General features: G+C 35.2%; 1 protein-coding gene across 19 annotated transcripts in view; it reads right to left on the reverse strand.

Annotated features, from left to right (window-relative positions):
• Positions 1-23547, reverse strand: part of BTRC (beta-transducin repeat containing E3 ubiquitin protein ligase) — a 90390-nt gene extending 66843 nt beyond the window's left edge. For 7 of the 19 annotated variants that reach the window (XR_004959954.1, XM_036264510.1, XM_036264516.1 and 4 more), the window contains exons 1-3: positions 13202-13337; positions 11977-12051; positions 10755-10832 (exon numbers count right to left, since the gene is read on the reverse strand). Coding sequence is in view for 10 of the 19 variants with exons in the window: in XM_036264510.1 (XP_036120403.1) it covers positions 10755-10832; positions 11977-12021 (123 nt within the window). In the remaining 9 variants the exon portion in view is untranslated. Of the gene's footprint in view, positions 1-2794; positions 2833-10754; positions 10833-11194; positions 11317-11950; positions 12052-13201; positions 13338-23399 lie in introns of those variants that run through there. The other 12 variants (XM_036264521.1, XM_036264519.1, XM_036264522.1 and 9 more) reach the window with 8 other exon arrangements.
• Between the last annotated feature and the right edge of the window lie 2054 nt (positions 23548-25601).

Here is a 25601-nt window from a genome sequence, read left to right on the forward strand (position 1 = left end):
CTAGAATAAACTGTGGTGTTGGATTATATTTGGAAGCATTAATGTGAACTCATGGTTTTCAAAAAATATAAATATAGGTGTAAAATAAAAGTTAATGTTTCAATCTTGGCTTCTCAATACCATTTTGCACTAAAAGGAACCACAGTGTTCCCTCAAGTAATGGCTGATTCCAGGACTGAAAAGGGAGAATACAAGATGAACCTGGATATACTCAAGGAATGATGGAAATATGTCGGAGGAGCACTCATTAGCCCAATATGGAATAATCTGAGTATTAAAATAAAAGATATTAACAGATTGTAATGTGTTAACACATTTCTGAAAAGACGCAAATTACCCAACTGACATAATAAGAAACGGAAAACCTTAATAGCTCTATATCTATTTTAAAAATTGAAATTATTATTAAAAATCATTCTGTATAAATTTAAAAATATTTAAATTCTTTCTACCACCACAACAAAAACAAAAACAAAAAACTACTGGCTCAAATGGTTTCACTGGTGAATTCTATTAAATATTAAGGAAGAAAAAACACCAAGATCATACATAAACACTTGTAGAAAATGGAGAGGAAGACTTCCCAACTCATTTTATGAGGTAAGCATAATCCTGACACCAAAACCTGACAAAAAAAAGAAAACTACATCTTTCTCATGAACACAGACACAAAGAATTCGTATTAAAGGCAATTAATATAATTAACCATATTAACAGAATAAAAGGTGGGGGGCATTTAACAAAATTAAACACCCATTCATAATTTTTTTAAAATCTCAGCAAAGTAGAAATAAAAGGTAACTTTTATTCAAAAGGGAGCTCAATCCCATTAAAGAAATCTAAAAAAATTTCTACTAACATCATTCATAGTCAATGATGAAAGAATTAATATTTTCCCTCTAAGACTGGGAACAAGGTAAAGACGTCCTCTTATAACATGTATTCGACATTCAGATAAAGCAAGAAAAAGAAATAAAAGGCTTATAACTTGGAAAAGAAATAAAATTGTCTTCATTTACAAAAAACAGGAGACAAGGTCAAACAGTAAAAAATCAATTTTATCTATAATAAGCAACAAACAGAATGAAAAAAATTTACAATAGCATTGAAAAACTTTTGCTAAATTGATTCTAAAATTTAAATATAAATGTGAAGTATCTAGAATAGCCAAAATATTAAAAATAAAAACATGGAGGACTCATACTACCTGATTTCAAGACTTATTAAAGTTACAATACTCAAGACAGTGTTATATAATCATCCCTGGTATTCTTGGGGGATTTGTTTTAAGACATTCCCCCACCCCCACTCTCAAGGATACCAAAATCCTTGGATGCTCAAGTCCCTTATATAAAATAGTGTGATAGCCCAGTCAGTGTGGCTCAGTGGATTGAGCATTGTCCAATTGACTGAGAGGTCCCGCTTCAATTCCCAGTCAGGGCATATGCCCAGGTTTCGGGCTCAATCCCCAGTAGGGGGGCATGCAGGAGGCAGCTGATGGATGTTTCTCTCTCACTTCAATGTTTCTCTCTCTCTCTCCCTTCCCCTCTCTCTAAAAAATCAGTAAACACTGCTCTCTTCTCTCTTTTTCTCTCTCCCTCTCCCCATCTTCTCCCTCTTCTTCTCCCTTCCCCTCACTCTAAAATAGATGAGCATGTCCTCAGGTGAGGATATATATAAAAAAAAAACCCTGAAGGATCCTGAGTTCATCCTCTGTGTCATGTAGGGACTTGAAGCAGGAGTTGGTCAGAGCCTCAGCCGCTGTCACACTTTGCTCTGCATCCAACAGCAGCCTCTTCTCTAGAAGGTTCAGAAATAGAAGTATGTAGCCAACTATACAGACACTTGTATAGCCAACCGATTTTTGACAAAGGTACCATATAACTCAATGGGGAAAGGAAAGTCTTTTCAACAATGGTGCCAAAACAACTGGATATAAAAGCATGTGGATGTTTTCATCAAGCAAAATGAAGTTAATTGCAAAAATAAAAGATAAATATAAAAAGCATGGGGAAAGCCCTGGCCAGTTTGGCTCAGCGGTTAGAGCGTTGGCCTGCAGTCCGGAGAGACCCGGGTTCGGTTCCCGCTAAGGGCACGTACTTCGGTTGCAGTTTGTCCCCGGCCCTGGTTGGTCGTGCGGGTGGCAGCCACTCGATGTGTCCCTTCACGTCGATGTTTCTCTCTCTCTCTCCCTCCCACTCTATCTGTACAAAAAATGCAAAAATATCCTTGGGTGAGGATAAAAAAAAAAAAGCATGGGGAAAATAATGAATTCCAAATATACTTCACAACACACATCAAAATTAGAGATGGATCACAGACTTAAAGGTAAAAGCTAAAACTTATAAAGCTTCTAGAAGAATATATTCACAGTCATACGGTAAGAACTGATAGATAGACTTCATTCAAACACTAGAAACTTATCAAAACACACCATGATAAATAGGTAAGACATAGACTGTGAGGAAATATTCAGAACACTTATCTGACAAAGGACTGGTATCTAGAACTCAATACAGTTTATTTCTACAACTCAATAAGAAGACAGACAAACCAATTTGTTCAGATGACAAAAAACTTAGATACATCACAAAATAAAATATCTGAATAGCCAATAAGCACATAAAAATTATTCAACCCATGCTCACCAAAAAAGCTTTATATAAGAACATTCATGGCAACCTCATTTATAGAAATGGATAAAGCTTGCGCCCTGGCCAGTTTGGCTCAGCGGTTAGAGCGTCGGCCTGCAGTCCGGAGAGACCTGGGTTCGGTTCCCACTAAGGGCACGTACCTCGGTTGCAGTTTGTCCCCGGCCCTGGCTGGTCGTGCGGGTGGCAGCCACTCGATGTGTCCCTTCACATCGATGTTTCTCTCTCTCTCTCTCTCTTCCTCTCTCTCCCTCCCACTCTATCTGAACAAAAAATGGAAAAATGTCCTCGGGTGAGGATAAAAAATAAATAAATAAATAAGAAAAAAAGAAAAAGCTCGGGAGTCCATCAAAAGAATCGAAAATAAACTGCAGCATATTTATTCTATGGAGTATACTATATAATAAGAGAATAAACTACTGCTATATATAGTATCATAGATGAATCATATATCTTGGTAAGTCAGACCCCTAAAATGTATGATTCTATTACATGAAATTCTAGAAAAGGAAAAATTAATCTGTGGCAGTGAGTTGATCATCTTTGATTCACTGGGGTTGGGGAAGTTGTCTGGGAAGGAGACCAAGGAAACTTTCTTGGGTAATAAAAGTGTTCTATAGTTTGATTACATGGTGGACAGGCTTATAAAAAAGTCACTGATTTATGCAATTAACATTTACATAATTCACTGTATGAAAATGTTTTTTAATAAAAATATAAAAGTATACAGTTAACATATTAGGAGAAAAATAACAAATGTTTGTCCAGTTAATTAATACAACTATTATGTTATTTTTTGAGAAAAGAAAAAGTCATAGCAAATAGAAAACTAATTTGTTTTCCTACAAAATTCCCTTTCCATTTAGAAGTGAGTATAACTCACTCAGGGAAACATTAGATAGATTCAGAAAATCTATTCTAGACTTGTAGAAGTTTCCAAAATAGGGCTATATATAGGCTTTTATTTTCTAGACATTCCATCTGTAAAATGGGTATATAATATTGTTTATCTCCCAAGGAAGTTACACAGATTAGTAAACTAAAACTTGTCACAGTTCTTAGATCACTTTGGGATAAAAAGGCTAAAAAATGCAATATTTTACATTCAATATTTACTATTATGAGACTCCTTCCAAGCTATAATTAAACTAGTGAGTATAATAGCCACAAACGAGACAGGTTCTGTCCCCATGCAACATTTGGAAAGGTAGCTTCACTGCTGAACCAGAGGCAAAGTTTTGCGTTGGAGTACTTTAATATGTTTTTATATTGCATATAAAGCACATAAGCGTAAACCAGTAAGATGCCTTGCTGAAAACTACCTTTGTGAAAGCAGGCTGTAATTCTGAACAAGTTTTCAATTTTCACACTGCTGCTAGGGTAAAACATTTTAAAGAGTTTAATTTTTTACAATGGATTCAATGACATAGGATTATCTACCAAAGTAATGGCTAATCAATAGAAGGTTTAGTTGTCAGGTGAAACATATAACACACTAAAAGGGATTGATTGCCAGACTTCTCCTTATTTACTAGAAGGTATATATTTAAAATGACACAAACTTGTTACTAGGCTGCATTCTTTTAACCTTGCAAAAAGCTGCTTAGGAAATCTGTTCAGCAGCCCTTTAGCAAAACAAGATATAGTATAATGAAAATGGCTAGTGATTGGGGGGTAGGGAAGAGGGATACAGGGACCTTCAGATATATGGTAACATCAAATCAAGTCTCCAGCAAGAATATGGGACAGAAAAGGCAAACTACAAAGCGACATCTAGGAAAGCTGGAACTGGGCTTTAAAAATGTCACACAGATCTACCGAATCTCATTCAATAGATGCAAAGCTGTATCTGATCTCATTTCATGTTGCTCTTAGGGCAGATTTTTAAAAGATGCATACAACTGAACACAATAGGCTACCCCTGCCCCATGTGCTTTTCTTTTCATTTTTTAAAATGGTACATCCAGTTTTAGCACTGAACACAAAATGAATTAGGCCTATATGGACTTCAACCAGCATATAAGCTGTTTCCTTTATAATTTATTCACAGTATCTCAAGTCTCTATATGAAAATACACTTTTTATGGTCATTGCAACCCAGGAGTTCAATAATATTTTTTCTACTAAGTCAGTGATTACACAATTTATCAAAGCATGATTACACTGAAATAAAAATAAAACAAAACACCAACCCCCTATATAGTCTTCCTTCCTCAAAGTAATTTTAAGAAAGCTGGTTATTAAATTGCTGCTTTTTGAAGAAGGGTTTCTGTAGCTAGACACAAATTGCCAAACCACGTTTTTAAAAAAGTTATTAGACTCTGAAGGATTCAGCCGAAGTGGGAAGTTAAATAAACAAATCACTTCATCAGACTTGGAAAGATCACTTTTGTCTTACTTAAGAGACCTACGTTAATTACCTTTAAGGTCTTTTACATGAACTGTTTAAAAGAAATACAATTTATTTATTTATTTCAAATGAGGTGCTTCTTCCAAAGTATTAAATAATGTCTACAAATGCAAAAGCATTTTTATAAATAGGTAATTAAAACAGATGACTAAAATTAAGTCAAGCTGCAAAACATTACCCAAGATGCACTGTGATTTTTTTTTTTTTTTAATAAACATCATAGGCAATTTTTTTTCCATCCAAAGCCCAAAGCACTCCTGGAAAAAAAAAAAAAGAGGTTGGAAGTTTCATAGGGGAAAGGCACACATATATAATGAAATAATGCCAAACCCCAAACTAAAGTATTTACAAGATAGTCCCTTAAGCATAGTTTGTCACATTGCAATTACACCTTGCCTACTGCCAAGTCAAAGTGCTTACTATTGCCACTAGAGGGAGAAATGTCTTAACACAAAGCAACTGGCAGATAGAGAATGGGTTTTCTTGAGCAATTATCAGAACAAAGCTCCCTTGGCTGTGTGTACCTTCTAATTACTCAATACAATTAAAACGACTAACCTAAAACAAATAGAAAAAAACCCTGCCTGCCTGATATCAGGGACTTCATTAAACCTTTCCCCCTCATCAATCAAATCAGAAAGAAGGGAATGAAATCATATACAAGCACCGTAGAGCTATTAAAGGAAGCAAATCAGTGACTTTGTTTTTAAAGAAAGAAAAGAAGTGGCTCTCTTGAAAAAAGAAATGTCATGGTATTTACCCATCTGGATGCTGCTTGAAAACAAATTGTCCTCCAAAGAGCAGAAATACAGTATGTTTTTTCTCAGTTCACTGGCTTATGAATGATTTTTTGTTGTTGTTGTTGTTTTGTTAATACACACTATAATGTCATTTTCTGTGTCAGTGATGTATTTTACCCTCCTATTCATCCAACTGTATATAAGGAGCTATGCCAATCACTTCCATGCTTATGTTGGATGTTTTCACTTTAAGTTCTTCACTGCTGTTTTTTTGGTGGATCTCCTCCAAGGTAATGTTTAGAACAACATAGGAATTTGGGGAGGTGGTGTGGTAGGCAAGGAAACAGCTACTTACTCCTTTTAAAGACTTATGCAATTCCTTTTATAAGGCCCAGTCATTAACAGAAGATGACAACAGAGTCATTTTTCTTTCAGCTGACAATTGTGACATTTTTCTAGCCTGTGCAAGGTGTTGAAAACCTGGCAGCTGTTACCTCCTGGGATGAAGATACTTTTTTATCCTCCCTTGACAGTTTAACTCAGTGGGTCAGCACCTTTAAAGACTGCAAAGTATCCTTGAAGAGGATGGAAGCTTGAATTACTGCTCCCTCCCTAATCAATGTAAACCCTCACTGCAGGTGAAGTCTCCATCTATAGAGGTGCAAGGGGGAAGAAAATGTAATGCCCTGAGCCAGATGGTTTTTATCTTGTTTTTAAAGAATAAAGGAACAAGCTAACAAGGGAGACAGCTACTTTGTTAGCTTCTTGGCCTCTCTCATGGCTTTGCATCCCCAGGGTTCCAGCTACACAAGAGAAAGAATACAGAAAAACGTAAACACTTAAAGAAATATAACTAGAGGGCTGGCATCATGCTGCTTTCAGAGCATTGAGAGAGCTCTACTCAATGCTTTATTTATCACTGCCCACGTTCTCAGGATGGTAAGTGGACACATACACAAAGGGAATGGGGGATGGGGAAAGGATTAGACAGAGGTCACAATTTACTCAATTACAGAGAAAGGCAGGGCTGACAGATCCTATTAGCGCCAATGTGAAGCAAAGAAGGAGTTGCATGTTGTAAGGCTACATTTTCAAAAAGTAATGAGTATTTTCATGTATCCTCCCAGGCCTTTGCCCTTGTTTGCAGATATGAATAAAAGCTATAAAAACAGTTGCTATGGTGTCCTTGGCTTCACATTTTAGGACTAAAAGTAAAAAAAAAAAAAAAAAAAAAGAATTGTAATTCCTTTGTACATCCTTTAAACAAAAGTTCACACTTTCCTTAATGCCAAGAGGTAAAATTATTCTGAAACTTAGAAAAGTAAAAGGATAACATTGCTTCTCCACCCAACCCCCATCCTGCCTTCTGATGTTAGAAATGAAATGGAAAAGCAGGTATACAAAATGACTGGGTGATGCAGGAAGTAATGTCTCCCGACTTTCTCCTTCAGTATTTTCTTTTTCTGCTAATGTCTTTGTCAGGTTTGGGAATTACGGTTATAGTGGCCTTATAATACAAGTCAGGAAGTGTTCTTTTCTTCTCTATATTTGAAAAGAATTTATATAAGATTGGTGCTATTTATTCCTTAAATGTTTGATAGAATTCACCAGTGAAACCATATGGGCCTTTTGATAATTAGTTTAATTTCTTTCATAGACATGGGGCTATTCAAATTTTGTTTTACCTTGTGTTGGTTTCGGTATATTGTATTTTTCAAAGAATTTGTCTATTTCATTTAAGTTGCCAAATTTTTGGTTTAAAGTTGTTTGTAATATTCAATTATTCTTTTAACGTCTGTAAGAACTGTAATAATGTTACCTTTTCTCAGATCCTCCAATAATGAAATAACTCTCCAAGTTAACACACTGTGATCATATCGTATCAACAATGGTCATATTGTACTGTAGAATAATATATGTAAACTATAAAATTAGTTTAAAGTATTACTGAACTTGTTAGAATGTAACTGAGCATTGTAGAAATATCTGCAAAAGAATCTCAAGTTAAAGGTATTGTCCTACAAGCAAATCCTACTTACATCAGTATTAGGTAAAAGGCAGCCTTGGCTCCTTTTTATTTACATAACTTTACTAAAGCAGGGGTGGAGGCGACACAAGCAAATGACACTTCATTATTGTCATGTGCAATAGAGAAAAGAGAGAGTTTAAACAGCTTATATATTATGTCCTACATTAAAAAAATTCAGCAGTGGGGTAATCAAGTTCAGGGCAGTCCTAGACAGCTGCCCTGTGACCCGCTTCTATTGACCCCTGTTATTCATCACTCTTTCCTAAGATTGAGAGGGCAAGCTCCTAGGGAGTGACCACCACAATAGACAGACACAAGCCAACAGTAATCTGGTTCGAGCAAAAAACCAGATGGCACTGCAATAAATTTACAAATCTGCATTCATGGGCCTGTTAAAACACCCAGAAGCTAAAAGACTCTGAGGGCCCCAGGAGGATCTCCTACTTCCCTGTTTCTAAAGGCCATTTCTCTTTCCAAGAACACTGAGTTCATGCTCTTCACAAAGAGAATAGAGATAAAACCCTTTACAAAGAAAGGGGGTGGGGAGAGCCTCATGACCTAATTAATCTCCAGAGCTTGGATCGCAACACTGACAGTATCAGAAAAAGCATTTTGGAGCACTAGGAAGAAAAAAGACAAAAATAGTTAAAGTGGTGAGTGGCAGGGAAGTGAACCTGCTAAAAATCGATGGAAAAAACAAACAAACATTAAGTTTCTTTCAAATACTGCACACAACAGATCTTGCAAGTAGAAAAATGATTTAATAATGTATGCATTTATTTTAAAAATGAATCAGATTAGTCCCATGTGTGACCTGCTGGTCCATCTGTATGTGCTGGACTTAATAGGCATGCTTCTCTCTCTTGCTTCAGTTTGAAGTATGAGAGAGATAAATTTAGTTTAATTTTCAACAGATCAGCCTATCCATTTTCCAAATGGACCATCTGGATCAGCCTATTAAAATTAATTTATAACTTTGCAGAGTGAAAATTCGTTTGTTAGCTTAAATAAAGTTGCCAAAACTTTTTGTCATGTCATTGTTTTCTGACAGTTGTTTCCACCTCCAAATTTATCTTATTCAATATTGTTCTATTTATTTACATTTACAGATCAGGTGTTTATCTTCAAATAAGGTGTAACAGACAGTAAATAAAAAATGAGTGTCACAGTTTCAAGTACTTTTCCCCTAAATTAACACTGTATACAATCTGGAGTCCGAAGGCAGAAGTAGAAACATTTTGGCAACAGAGATCTGGGTTTCAAATCACTGACTAGCTAATAAACCATCTAATCTCTCTAAACCTCATTTTCTTTGTCTATGAATTGGAAATCATATCTAATAACTTTATAAGATTATTGTGAGTATTAAATGAAGTAAGGATCAGGTTCATGGTGGGTACTCAACAAATATTAGATCTCCTTTTTCCTAGAATAATGCCATAAATGCACGTAAATTAAAATTATTACTACTGCTGGAGCTCATCTTATCCAATTTTATATTAAAAATGAATAGGTGGTGTAATTGAAAAAAAAAAAACCACTAAAATAAGATGTCACGTGTCAAAAAAAAGTGTTATACCTATTCTCTGACAACACTTATGAGTTTGTTTTTGTTGCTAGTGGGAGAAAGAAGATAGAGGATGCTGCTACAGGCAGTGAGAAAAGCAAGTTTTAAAACCATTTTAATTTTTAAAAAGAAAGCACTATGGAATTGAATTTTCAAAGTAAAATGTGTTATCTGTGGAGAGTGTAGAGATAGTGGTAAGTAAAAAAAAATTTTTTTTAAGTTGTCATCAGTAATGGCCTTTATGCCCTGTCCAGTTTGGCTCATTGGTTAGAGTCGGCCCACGGACTAAAGAGCTGTGGGTTCAATTCCAGTCAAGGGAATGTACCTCGGTTGCAGTTCAGTCCCTGGCCCTGGGTGGGGTTGTGAGGGAGGCAGCCAATTGATGTGTCTCTTTCACACTGATGTTTCTCTCTCTCTCTCTCTCCCTCCCTCCTACTCTGGCTGCAAATAAATAGAAAAATATCCTTGGGTGAGGATTAAAAAAATAAAATAATGATGATAATAATAATAATAATGGCCTTTATTTCTAGGAAACAAACAAATATTGCTCAGACTAGAAGGAGCTAACTCACTATAGGCAGATTCCTTCTGATTATTAATTTTTATTTTAAAAATATTTTTATTGATTTTTTGAGAGAGAGAAAGGAAGGGAGAGAGAAATAGAAACATCGATGTAAGATAGAAACATTGATTGGCTGCCTCCTGCACAACCCCCACTAGGGACGGAGTCCACAACCTGGGTATGTGCCTTACCAGGGCTAAGCTGATTATTAATTTTTTAAAAGTATGGAGAATCTTAAAAGGAAAATGAGGGTTAAAGTAAACTATTCTACTATCTGTACTTAAGAACCACTTCAAGTAATTTTTCCTAAACAAGAAACTCTTTCTTTGATTTTGTTTTTATTATTGTTAAGCAATTGACTGTCTTTTGCTTGTATACCTAGGAGATATTTAAATCCTCACCCAAGGATATATTTATTGATTTTAGAGAGAAAGGAAGGGAGAAAGAGAAAGAAACATCGATGTGAGACAGAAACATCAATTGGTTGCCTCTTGTATGCTCCCCAACTGGGGATGAAACCTGCAACCTAGTCATGTGCCCCACTAGGAATTGAACCTGCAACCTTTTAGGTGTATAAGATGACAATACAGCCAATGGAGCCACTCAGCTGGGATACATAGGATATTTTTAAAGATTGGGAAAACAACGTTACCTGACTGAAAGGTGGCTAGCCACACCAACTTCAGAATATTCTTAATTTAAGCTCCAATGCTTAACAAATGGAAAATTAAGAGTTTCCTGTCTTTTGTTTTGTTATTAGTAGCTTTTTATTTTAAGTAAGACTGAATTTCATACCTGTCTAAGTGAATTCTTCTCTGGTATTATCTTCCTAGGGGGTTCGCCATTATTACAGTCTTCTCTCTCTGAGGAATTCTGTGAAAGAAAGTAAGCTTTAATTCACTTCTCATTATCTTCAATCTTATTCTTTGGGAATAAACTGAATTACATTTCTAATTCTGTAAGCTAGAATACCATGTTTACCTACGCATTTATTCATTTGAAGATTTATATACATATAGACATACACTTATGTAAAGAAAAACATATGCCCATGTATATAAATAAATGTATGTAGGGATTAGGTAGAAAGTATTTTATCTATACTTAAGCACTGCCCAGCAGATCATACTCATTAGAAGTCTGGTTTATTGCTTTTTGAAAATACAGGTTGATTCTGGGCACAAGAAAGCTCCAGTCTACACTTAGCTGACAAAAACTTAAACTATCATGGTTACCTTCATTTGTAAATAATTAGTTTAAAACTACAGTATATGTTTGGTTGGTACAAGTTCTCAAAGTCTGGATCCTAAGAAGTAGTTCTTTCTCTTCATCCTCTTCTCAGATGTGATTTTCTGTTCTTTATTAAAAATAGCATAATAGCTCAAAATAACATTTAACCAGTAGTTTAGGATTAGAGTCCATTCTTGCCACTATCATCTCAAACAGCAGCTAGAAGACCCTAGAACATCAGTGGGATTTTTAAATACTTAAAGAGAGGGGGGATTAAAGACAGTCCATTTGAAAGCAAGTTTAGAGTTCTAAACATCAACAGAGTGAAAAAAACAAACAAACAAACAACCCACAGAGAAAATATTTGCAAATCATATATCTGAAAAAGGATTAATGTCCTGGATATATAGAGACATTGTAAAATTCAACAATCACCACCAACAAACAAACAGCCCAATTCAAAACTGGGCAAAGAACTTGAACAGACATTTCCCTAAAGAAGAAATATAAATGGTCAAAACGCACATGAAAAGATGTTCAACATCACTAATCATTTTGGAAATGCAAATCAAAATTACAAGGAAATATCACCTCACATTCATTAAGAGGGCTACTATCAAACAGAGAAAAACAGAATGGTGAGGATGTTGAAGAATTGGAACTCTATGCACTGTTGGTGGGGGGAAAAAGGGCACTTTTTAGGAAATGTGTCACTATGGAAAACAGTATAGTGGTTCCTTAAAAATTAAAAACAGAATTACCATATGATCTACTTCTGGGTATATACCTCAAAGAACTGAAAACATCCAGTCTTGAAGAGATATTTGTACATCTGTGTTCATAGCAGCATCATTCACAATAGCTAAAACATGGATCCAAATATCCATGGATGGATGAAGGGATAAAAAAAAGTGATATATATACATGATGGAATATTCAGCCTTAAAAAGGAAGGAGATTCTGACACATACTACATCAAGGATGAACCTTGAGAATATATGCTAAGTGAAATAAGTCAGTCACAAAAAGATAAATATTGGATGATTAGACTTATATGAGATACTCAGAACAGTCAAAATCATAGAGATAAAAAGTAGAATGGTGGTTTCCAGGGACTGGGAGAAGGGGTGAATAGAGAATTATTATTTAATGAATAGAGAATTTCAATTTTACAAGATAAAAATGTTATGAAGATGGATGGGGGTAAATGAATGTATTCAATACCACTGAACTGTACACTTAAAAATGGTTAAGATGATAAATTTTATGTTATGTGTATTTTACCACAATAAAAAATAATTGACAAAAAAAATCTGGTAAGCAACACATGTAAATCACTATCCGTAAGGCAAATACAGAAAATCCAAACAAATACATATTATTTGGGGTCTAGTTTTCACAACTACATTTGTAATGTTAATATTTTAAAATTTACAGTTGAGCCCTGGCCGGTTTGGCTCAGAGGTTAGAGCGTTGGCCTGCGGTCCAGAGAGACCTGGGTTCGGTTCCCACTAAGGGCATGTACCTCTGTTGCAGTTTGTCCCTGGCCCTGGTTGGTCGTGCGGGTGGCAGCCACTCGATGTGTCCCTTTCACATCGATGTTTCTCTCTCTCTCTCTCTCTCTTCCTCTCTCTCCCTCCCACTCTATCTGAACAAAAAATGGAAAAATGTCCTCGGGTGAGGATAAAAAAATAAAATAAATTAAAATAAAATTTACAGTTGATATACTCATTATATTACATATATGCATCACATTCTACGTGACAAGTTATTTTATTTTTGGATCCAGAAATTCTTTTCTACACATGAATTTATCTGAAAATTTTCATACTGATATGAAATCATCAGTATAAGATCATAGCTGTATTTTAAACTAATATGTTACACTTTTTTGGTTTGTGTCAAATATGATATGTTAAAAGACATTAAAGGATAAATAATATATATATGTAGTGTCATTTAAAGGCCCTTGCACTTCTGTGGCTAACATCTGTGTGTGCTTCGTGCATTACCTTTAGTTGGCTTGACAGGCTAGTACTGTTCCTTTGTACACTGTTGGAACTAAGATGTTCCTTTTGGACAATAATCTCTTGTGAGGTTTAACTTGATATTTTACATTTGTGATGATCACTTTAAGGTAAAAGGCCCTAAAATTAAGACAAAGAAGAAAAAACATGCTATGGTACAAGTGAGGGACAGAGACTCAATAACTTAAGAGTTCTAACTGCTTTTCTCCCCGTTTTGAAAAAAAAAGAAAAAGAAAAAGGAATGTAGTGATGTAGACAAAAAAAAAATGAGGAAGAGATATAGTTAATAACTATAAAGCATTTCAAATAAGGAAACTAGTAATAGATGCTATTATAAAAAAAATCAAAGGAGGGCAAAGGTCCATTTGTATAAAGGCATACCTAGTCTTATTACAAACTGAAGACAAGATGCTCCACCAGCAAAAAGATTATGGCTCTCTTTACTACAATACTCACTATTATGGTTGTTGGGAACCAAACTCACAATATGTTTGAGGTATGCCTATACTCACTTTATTGCAACGGCCTTGAACTGAACCCACAATATCTTTAACTCTTTTTTTTTGTACAGATCACTGTTTTAAATACTGAAATTAAATGTCCTTTTCTTTTTTTAATCCTCACCCGAGGATATTTTTCTATTTATCTTTAGATAGAGAAGGAGGGAGGGAGAAAGAGAGAAGGAGAGAGAGAGAGAGAGAGAGAGAGAGAGAGAGAGAGAGAGAAACAGAGAGAGAAACAGAGAGAGAGAGAGAGAGAGAAACATCGATATGAGAGAGAAACATTGATTGGTTGCCTCCTGCATGACCCCAACCAGGTCTGGGGACTGAACCACAACTATGGTACATGCCCTTGACTGGAATTGAACCTGTGACTCTTTGGTCCATGGGCCGACGCTCTAACCACTGAGCCAAATGGGCCAGGGCAAATGTCTTATATAATAAAAACTTAAGCCAGTATTCAATTATAACTATATTCAATTAAGCCAGTATTCAATTATAACTATATTCAATTAAGCCAGTATTCAATTATAAACTTATAATTTACAAGTAACTATTCCCCAGATCACAAAGTTGTACCTTTCTTTAAATAAAATACCTTTCCAGATAATCAAAACCTGTTTAATTCAATGTAAGATCCTATATTTCAAAATGAATTAATTATGTTTTGTTAAAATGTGATTATAATAAATTTGGAAACCTAATTACTTTTTGGTGGAGGTTTGTTATACTAAAGTTATTATAAATCATATTTTTACTCCAAGGTGCTTGGGATGAAACAAAATTGATGGTAAACTCTCTATACTAAATTACACAGTGAAAAATAGTGATCTGAACCCTAACAGGATGAACAGTAACTACCTGTCCCATATCCACAATTGTCTTCTTCCTGACCCTCTATTTTATCTGATTTAGAAGGGGAACTATTGAGTTGGTATTATGAAAACATCTAAGGTATGAAAAGGTGAAGGGATCTTAAAGGATAATTACTGCCTGAGAGCAGGACACACAGCTGCAGAGGAGCTCCTTTCCCATCAAAGCAAAGGAGAAAATAAATATATATTCAATATATTTGTTAAAAAGAATAACTCTTAAATAGGGAAAAGAAAAAACAACAACATTGTTATACCTAGTTCTTTTTGGATAGATTGACCCAACATTTTTTACCTTGGACCATCCATCATGAGAAAGCAAATCAATACCAAAAATTCAACTACACTGTTATATAAAATAGAGGTAGTGACATTAAACAGTCATGATATCGGGAGCAAGGAGTAAGGTACCCTCCCAATAGTGTAGAGGAGAGCCAGAAAGCCAGTGAATAGGAGATCAATAGCTCTACAGTCTTGAAGGTGGAAGTATACATGAAATGGTCACATATACCTAAGTGGTCACCTCTGGTTCTCAAAGCCTGTGCACTCTCCAACATTACCCAGAAGAGCTCGCAGCACAGTTACTCCTTGTATATCGACCTATGATGCATCCTAATAAGTAATGTCCACAACTGCCTTAGGTCATCAGCTAAATTATGTCTAATAAGTTCTATTTAAGGGCAACTAATTAATGCAAGCACACAAATTAGCCGGTGAACGACAACCACATAGTTACATAATGCCAAAATATTTTTTTCATAAGATATTTAATAATTTCAAAAGGAAAAACAGAAACCTCATAGTGGAGAGATCTGGCAGATACCACCTTAACATTATGTGTCTCTTGATATGATGTATTGAGAACATATTATTACTTCTGAGATAAACTTGCCAAAAACACATAACCTCAATCTGATCATGAGAAAACATCAGACTAAACCAAATTGAGGGACATCTTATAAAGTCTGTACTTAACAAAAAATGTCAAGGTCATGAAAGACAAAGAAAGACTAAGGAACAGTTTCAAGTTAAAGGAAACTAAAGAGACATGACAACTGAATTTAACTTGTGATCTGAGATTATTTTATGGGGCTAAAACAAAACTGATGGTAAGCTTTTCTATACTGAATTATACGTGAAAAATAGTGATCTGAGCTAACAGAATGAGTAGTAACAATCTAGTCCATATTCACATTTTCTTCCTCCTGCCCCTCTATTTTACTTTATTTTGATGGGTAACTACTGAGCAGGTATTAAGACATAATGATATAAATGACATTATTAAAACTGGAAAATTTTTAATAAGGTATTCAAATAAGCTAATAACATTGTATCAATGTTAATTCCTGATTGCTTTCCCATTTTTAAAATTTACATACAGAAAAACTCATTCTTTTTTTGGTGTATGGTTCTATGAGTTTTGACAAAAGCATATAGTTGTGTACCTTCTGCCATAATTAAGATGTAAAGCAGTTCCATCACACCCCAAATTCTCTTGCACTGCTCTTTTACAGTTAAACCCTTTCCCCAATAATCACTTATTTATTTATTTTTGCCTCAATAACTGACTTTTCCAAAATGTCATAAAATGGAACCATATAGTATGCAATTTTTTGAGACTATCTTTTTTCACTTAGCATACTATATTTGAGATTCATCTGTGTTGTTGCATATATCAGTAGCTTTTTTCATTGCCTACTAGTATCAATGTATGAATGTACCACAGTTTGTTTATACATTCAATTTCCTGATTTTGATAATCTGTACTGTGATTACTTAAAAGAATGTCCTTGCCACTGGCCGGTGTGGCTCAGCTGGTTGGAGTATTGTCTGGTATACCAAAGGGTTTGAATCCCAATCAGGGAATGACATACCTAGGTTGCGGGTTTGATCCCTGGTCCGGGTGCATGTGGGAGGCAGCCAATCCATGTCTCTCTCTCCCCCACCACCCTTCCTCTCTCTCACTGAAATCAATAAAAACATTTCCTCAGGTGAGGATTTAAAAAAAAAAAAATGTCCTTGTTTTTAGGAAAAATACAAGTAAAACATTTAGGGGTAAAGGGACATTATGCCTGTAACTTTCAAATGGTTCAGAAAAATAATAAGTAAATGTGAGTGTATATATGTATATGTATAAATAAGAGATAAAGCAAATGTGGTAACATATTAATACATGGATAATCTGTAAAAAGTATAAGGGGATTCTTTGTACTATTCTTTTAATTTTTCTATGAATCTGAAATTATCTCAAAATAAAAATTACCTAAATAGATAAAACCCAGAAGAAAACATGTTAAGAAATAGAAAAATAGAAGTCAGATAAATGAAAAATAAATGGGGGGGGGGGGGAATTCCATCAACTATAAATAAAAGTTATACTCTACCATTTAACCTGGAGTCTGCTAGAAAAACCTGACTGCTCAGAATTCATTCACAACATTCAGATGGAAAGTTTCATTATAGTAAATTACTTGCAGAATGTATATAGTCCTGGAGTAACTATATTGTATAAATAGTAGCATTATATTAAAATATTTCTGAAAGCCCTGGCCGGTTTGGCTCAGCGGTTAGAGTGTCGGCCTGCGGTCCTGAGAGACCCAGGTTCGGTTCCCGCTAAGGGCGCGTACCTTGGCTGCAGTTTGTCCCCGGCCCTGGTCGGTTGTGCGGAGGGCAGCCACTCGATGTGTTCCTTTCGCATCGATGTTTCTCTCTCTCTCTGTTCCTCTCTCTCCCTCCCACTCTACCTGAACAAAAAAAAATGGAAAAATGTCCTCAGGTGAGGATAAAAAAAAAAAAATTAAAATATTTCTGAAAAAAAAAAATAGTATAGAACTTGTTACTTTTAATATTAACTCAAATATTTATCTCTCAGCTCAGTGCTTACTAACTTAAAATTAAAAAGGGAAGAATAAAAGGCTCACTGACAATTCTAAAATTAACTTCAAGCTGAAAGCGTTTGGGTTGTAACTCCTACAGACATTATAACAGAGATTTGGGTAGGAAAAAGTCAATAAAGTGAAATATTGCGCCCTGGCTGGTTTGGCTCAGCAGTTAGAGCGTTGGCCTGTGGACCAGAGAGTCCCAGGTTCGGTTCCCGTTGAGGGCACATACCTCGGTTGCAGTTTGTCCCTGGCCCTGGTTGGGGTCGTGTGGGTGGCAACCAGTCGATGTGTCTTTCTCACATTGATGTTTCTTTCTCTCTCTTCCCCATCTCTCCCTCCCGCTTCATCTGAACATAAATGCAAAAATGTCCCCCAGTGAGGATAAAAAAAAAAGAGAGAAATATTGCTAAAGCTCATACATTAGATCTCAGGGATGTACTTTGGATAAAATGTTTCCAGAAGTAACATAGGGGTGAATGAAAAGAGGAAGGAATCACATCAAAAAGTATTCACATGATAAACTGTCTCAACATCAACATACCCAAATTTAAAACACTATTTAATCATTTTCACCCATTCTAGGCCAGCTCTCTTACCCTTCAAACTTTGCATTCCATCCCACACATAAAGCCTCAGTCAATTTTTACACCCCCCCTTTTTTCTTTGAATATATCTAGCCAATTCAGTTCTTCAGTTTTTCTTGTGAATCATGTATTTCAATAGTTTTGTATTTCCGCTGCTTCTACTCTAGTCTAGACTACCAGCACCTCTTACCAGTGATATTACTACTGAGATATTCTTCTGATATTCTTTCTTACATTTAAATCTGATCCATTCTATACAATACTGTCAGCATCATTGTTCTAAAATGACGTTACTCTCTTGATCAACACCATTTATAGCTCTCTGTCACCTGTAAGTCCAAACTTCTTAGTATAGCATTCACAATCTGGCCAACTTACCTTTCCATCAAAGTCTCCTACATCATTTACATGACGTTATTTATCATTCTCCAAAATAAGAAAAACATCTCTGTGCTTTTGCTAATTCTATTCCCTCTACCTATAATAATAGCCTTCTTTTCTAATCTCTATTAAAATCCTGATTCAAGAGTCAACTGACATGATACCTTCTCTGAGAAGCCTATGCTTACCTCCTGCTCCCCATTCTACCTAGCCCCAGTTGAAATTAATTACTCTGAATTAGCATTTTATTTCTATTTTGGCACTTATTCTTTATATTCTACCTTGCTATGTTATATCTCTATATGAATGAGCTTCTTACCCCCACATTACACTGTAAGTTCTTTCAGGGCAGGGCCTGCTTCTTTTTCATCTGCATTTTCCAGTGTCTCAGCACAAAGCTTGAAAGTATAATGTGAGTTTCAAAATGTTTGTTGGGTGCCCTGGCTGGTTTGGCTCAGCGGATGGAGCACTGGTCCATGGACCAGAGAGGCCCGGGTTCGGTTCCTGCTAAGGGCACGTACCTCAGTTGCAGTTTGTTCCAGGACCCAGTTGGGGTCGTGTGGATGGCAGGCACTCGATGTGTCTCTCACATCGATGTTTCTCTCTCTCTCTTCCTCCCTCTGTCACTCTTGCTCTATCTCAAGATAAATGCAAAATGTCCTCAGGTGAGAATAAACAAAAACAAAAACAAAAACAAAATGTTTGTCGGGTTAAATACTATTGCCAGATCAATCTGTCTTACATACTACTGCTGTTATGGTGGTCTTTTACCCTCAAAAAATTTTAGTGGCTTGTCTTGGCTGAAGTTGCTCAATGGTTAGAGTGTCAGCCCGCTCAAAGAAGGGTCTCGGGTTTGAATCCTAGTCAAGGACACGTGTCTGGATTGCGGGGTTTGACTGGGTGCATGTGGGAGGCAACCAATTAATGTCAATGTCTGTCTGTCTGTCTCTCTCTCCTTTCCACTCTCTCTGAAAATCAATGGAAAAAATATCCTCGGGTGAAGATTAACAACAACAAAAAAACCTTTTAGTGGCTCTTGGTTTCTATGAAATCAAATATGAAGTTTGGGCCTGGTTTTCAAGATCTTCCAGAATTTTCTGCTGCATTACATCGTTACTTCCCTCAACATACATTTTCTGCCCTAGTTTAAGCAAATCTCCTCCTAGTCTCATAAATATATGATATGATCTTGAAACTTACAGGCTGGAAGAACCTTTAGTTCTAGTCTAGTTCACTCTACAATTATAAACACAAGAAAACTGTTTAATCTATTCAAGTCCTACCCATTCTTAAAATGAATTTCAACAGTCATCACTAAAAAAAACAAACCATAAAATCACTCCGTTTTATTTTACTGAAAATTACCTAGCATTTTTATCTTGGTCCACACAATTTGACATTTAGATAAATATTTGCATGTTATGCTCAACTACCCACAAAGATTGAAAACTTATTGGGCAAAGTCTTTGTGGCTCCCTCTACCTCTCAACCCATTAGATAATATAGGTAATAAGGGCTTAATAAATAATTGAAACTCTATATCACACTGTCCAGCTAGCTTTAAAACTGATTTTCATAGCAGAGAAACTTCAAAGTGACAGCTCAACTACAGTCCTACCATCCCACTACTTATAATGCCAGTATGAAAACTTAAGAGCATGAGTTAGCAAGTTCAGGCTTTAAATCAAGTTTTGTTTTTTGTTTTGCAAATAAAGTTTTATTGAAACTTAGGCACCCCATTCATTTACCTTCTGTCTATAGCTGCTTTCACATTACAATGGCAGAAGTGAGTAGTCATGACAGAAATCCTATGGCCCACAAAGCCTCAAATGGTTATTAACTGGTCCTTTACAGATAAAATTTGCAGACACTTGATTAAGAAGGAAAAGTTCTTCTGTGGACAAGCAAAGCATTCCTGACTTTTCAGGGGTTTATAGTGTCTAAAACAAGAAGTTAGAGAGGCTTTGAAAGTAGCAAGCAGCAGTTTCATGGCTGGGCAATATTCTCCATGATCTAGTAAGTAGCTTATTTACTGTTTTCAGTTATCTAGTCGAACACACACTACTGATGACATGGATAATTAAGAGTTGATTATATAATCAAATAAAAAACTAAACTAATTTACATAGTGATGAAAAGTCAAGCCACTCAAAATGACTTATAATAATCTTTGAGTAAGCATCTTGCTCAAGTTTGGATGATGCAACAGAGTCTGAGCCTGTTTAAATAGATGTCTATTATAAATAAAATAACCAGCTCCCAAACTAAAATAACATTTTCCACCTATACCTTCTTCATTGGGAGAATTCAAAAAACTCTGTAACCAGTGAAATTATATCATTTTGGTAAAACAGGTAAATTGTTGTGAATTATTAACTCAAATTTCAAACACATTTAAAAAATGGAATCATTTGTTCCTTAACATGTAAAATGACAACCCACAGGAAGAAAAAAAAAATCTCGACACCAATTTCTAATTGCTAGTTGCAAACATCATATAGTGGGCTTGACTGGTAAATTAGTAGCTGGATTACTATTTCTCTCATTAACTTATTATACGATTTGTAGCTAATTATAGCCTCCAAATTTACGATTTATAATTTTCAAAAGCAGAAACAATTATACTTCTACAAGGTTAAAAGGTAATTTAGTTACATAAAAATAATTCAAACTCTTCAATGAAAGGTGACATAAATAAAACACTCTGTGTATATATGTATATATTCAAACAAATTTTAATTAATCCTGTAGGATACCAAGGGAAAACTTAGGTCACTTAAGTTTAGAAGCTGACTGAAGAATCCTACTCAAGAAACAGTTTTAGGGAGGACCTCATAAAATAATGTTTTCACAAACACTGCTTCTCTAGCATGTTTATCATTTGACATACTCTATTAAACCACAACCATATCAAAGCCTCCCTATACTCTAAACTTCAACAAGATCCACCAGTTAAAGCTTTCAAGAAGTGATATTTTCTAGTAATACACCAATTGAAGCACAGTACTAGGAACCAGATATAATGGAAAGCACTCTCAGGGACAACCAAACACACAGAACTTTCATTAGTACTGCCTTACTCCCTGTGACAGAAGTAAAAAAAAAATGCCAAGTAGGTTTTCCCCCCTGCTATACACTGTCCGACACTAATTATAAAACACTACAGATGCAGCCTTTCTCAAAATGCAAAGGGATTGTGTATATTTGCAAAGAACAACTATTTTTTATGCTTCCAAATTCTTAATCCTGTTTGGAGCTGTCAGTGGGGGTTAATGGAAGCCTTGGATAGGAGAATTCCAATCTGGTTGGCAGATGGATAGGTTGGTTATAGCTGCATAACTATGTCTTGCCTGCAGGCACAATTCAGAACACTGTTAAAGCAATATAAAGTCTCTGTCAAGCTGAACCATTTGGATCAGTAGCAAGGAGAAATAATAATAAAAAAGAAGTTCATTTCTGGGCCTTGTGCATTTATGCTAGTATGCAGAAACTGATTAATTGTCATAGTGTGCTGGTCTTCTATACCTCAGATTTCTACTTCTGGAGTAGGTTTTGCATGCTAATATAATCATTCTCCCTCTTGAGACATTAGCAAATAATCAAATGAAAAACAGGATCATAATTTACTGAGATTCGAGCAATTCTCTATGCAAATTTGACTTGTTATTGCTGCTGCCTCGTTAATCTGAATGCCTTTGACAAACTCCTTTGATTTATGAACTCGTGACAACTCCAATGTGTATATATTTTGCTAGATTGACATTATCATTAAGAGTGGGTGGACTGAGCTCACATGAATGGCTGATTTTATTCGCTGGTGTCTGCTGCTCAACAGCTGAGCATCTCCTCCTCACAAAGCCCCTGAGCGTCAGGCTCTTCCCATCTTCCCATCCATTCATCATCTCGATGTTAATTGGCCCAGGCTTTAAGCAAATTTTCAACACGATTTAAAGGCACGATGACACTGATTACTGACCCTCTGCCATACGGTGCCTATTGATTAACCTGACAGAGATGATGAGCTTGAGGGAAACTAGGTGTGTGGGGACCTCAGGGGGAAAAAATATATTGTCTATTCAGGCAAACACTTGTCATTACCTCACAAGCCAGAATTTGCACAGCACACATTCTTAAAACACACTACTGCTTTAACACCTACAGCTAGTGCAGAAAGTGCTTTCCGTATTCAGAGATATTACAGATATGTCATGTCAAAGCACATGACACATTCAGTATTTAGAAGAACTCCCTAGATAGATGGCTGCCTTTCAACCAATTATGCTTGTGCTGGCTGATGTATTTTAGGTTAAATTCAAAGAAAGTGCTGGGTGGCCTGGTAGTGTTGTCTCATATCAGAAAATAATTAGAATAGGAAAACAAATTAGGTTCTTGAAATTAGATGGAAGAAGGAAGAAAGGAAGGAGTAAAATTGCCTGCTGCCATTCCACCACTCCTACAATAAGCTGCCATTCTATCATTATTAAAATAAGAGGTAGTCTTAAAAAGGAAGAAAACAACTTGATTTTACAAATTTTATTTTCTGTTCTTTAAATACTGCTACCTGATTCTAACTGTCAAACTATTCCTGGCACAGAAATTATCAATAACTGAATATTTTAATATAAGCCGAGTAACATTTAAGACTAACAACATACCCCTTAAATTCTTACTTGCCATTTTCAACAACGGTACAAACTGCTATATTTAGGGAAATTGTACAGGACAGTTGAAGAAAACTAAATGCTTTCTTATTCAAGAAAAAATATGAAAGCTCATAATTATTAGTTACTGAGCATATGCATTAGTAACAAACAAAAATTTGCTTTAAGATATTTCTATATGCAAATTTACACAAAGTCATGCAACACACTCTCAGGGATCAGACAAAAACCATCTTTAGATAGGCAAGGTTCTTATTTAAAACAAAGCTAACAAAATATGCTCCCTCTGGCCACACATATCACCTTGTTTACTTACGAGTCCTTGGGGGACGGCCAATATACAATTTTAAACACGAAGATTTTGGAGCGGCACTGACAGTTATTTCAAAGCTAAAATAATAGAAAACTGAACAACAGCCCAGCTGTAGTCCCTATTACAGTGACATGGGCTGTTAATGTAAGAGATCAAATGTTTTTCAAGTCAAACAGCATTGGTGCCTGTTACACTGGAACATGTAGCTTACACCCTAAAAACCTGCCTCCTGCTCTTTAAGATAAACAAGCTCAACTAAGTACTGAGATACTCTGATAAGGAGGGTGGAAGAGACTAACTGCACCAGAGTGACAAGGCAAGGGCATAAAGGAGCAGCATTGCTTTTGTTAACTTTCAAGTTATAGAATATTATCATAATACAGCATTTTAATATTTCACCATTAAAAGTATAGCTGAAGGTGGAGGGAAGGTGGAAGAGGGTATAAGAGGATAAATGGTGATGGAAAGAGACTTGACTTGGGGTGGCAAACACACAACACAGTTTATAGATGATATGTTGTGGAATTGTGCACCTGAAACCTATATAATTTTGTTAATCAGTGTCACTTCATTGAATTCAATAAAAAGGAGAAAAAAAAGAGAAAAAATTATAGTTATAGGAGAAGGACAAATTCCTACCAATAAATATGGGGACCAAAAAAAAAAAGGTAAAACAGTTATCTGTTTTGTGAATAGGAGAGAGATTACACAGCTGTCTGAACACATTCAGCTTTGTGACTTCTTAATCAAAGGTTTGAACATCAACTTAGCAATAACTATGAGTATATAAGAGTTTGTAATTATGTTAATATGCTCCATATCAAAAGTAATAGTCCATTTAAACTCTAAAGATTTTCTGACTCTAAAGGCTTAATTTAAAAATAAACAAAAATACTTCGTACCTTGCCCTTTCAAACAGATTTTTTACATTTTATTCTGCTTAACATCCCAAATGCAGTTACCAAACTACATTAATTTATAACAATGTGGTTTAATATTTTTAAAATCTCAACTGGCTTACAACGGGGGCATTTATATACTATTGTAGGTTGTTTTTCTTGACAGAAATAAGATGATTATCATTCGTTCAGGGGAAAAAATGAGTTTCATGCATATGTTCTTCACTGTTTAAAATACAATGACAGTGCACAAAGTAGTTAAACAAGCTCAGTAAAATAGATAAAAATTCATCAGGGGGAATTGAGATAGAAAGACATACGTAACTAAAAAAAACAACAACCACCTATCATGTGAACCTTTAAATCTACATAAATCTTCTTTTTTATTTTTCCTTTTCAAGATATAACCTTTATGATTAAGTATGCAGGACAGATCCTTTCATGACACAGTTTTTTTTGCTGCCATATTTACACACTACTTCATCCAGAGATCCTCTGTATATAGTTTTGTGTAAATTAAGAAGCAAACATTTGCTTCTACTAGTAAGGACATCTGGTTATTTTTGTAACTCAAAGACATCTGCATTCTGTAGATCTTCTTGATTTTGAGAAATCAAGAACTATAGAACCCTTAGGACATATGCCCCAATTTTTTCTTTCTGCAGAATAGTTATTTCTGTCATCCTTGTTCCTGATATTTTTTTGCTAAATGACTTTCATCAGCTTAGATATCTTCCTGCTTTGGTATTCCCATTTTATTACAAACAGAACAATATTGTGAAATTTAAGATTCCTATAAGTTGATAAACTGTAATATCCCCAAATGTCTACTCATTTTGAAATGAAAATAAAATCATCCCATGAAAATAAGTAAATTTCTGAAAACCAGATTAGGCTAGGTTAAGATTTGTGTGTAGGTGTTTATTTCTATTATGAATAGCCCCTTATTTAATCACCCTCTGTTTTTTCTTCTTAGTTATTTATGTTCTACACCTGAAAGTAATATAATATTGTATGTCAATTGTAATTGAAAAATAAAAAAAATTATTTAAGAAATCATTTCAACAAAGTAAAAAAAAATACTCTATGGAATTATTATTCTATGGATTTTCCCACTAATTATACCGTCTTAATGAATTTTCAGGTCTTTTAAATTATAAATACCATCTCCTCTCATCGACTCATATAAACTTCTGGTTTCTAAAGGTAAAAGAAAAAAAAGTGGCCCAACATAGATCTTGAAGGGTAAAGAATAATGATTTATCAATAAATAAAATCAAACATCACATTTTG

Source organism: Molossus molossus, unplaced genomic scaffold, assembly GCF_014108415.1.
Source record: "Molossus molossus isolate mMolMol1 unplaced genomic scaffold, mMolMol1.p scaffold_m16_p_17, whole genome shotgun sequence".
NCBI lineage: Eukaryota > Metazoa > Chordata > Mammalia > Chiroptera > Molossidae > Molossus > Molossus molossus.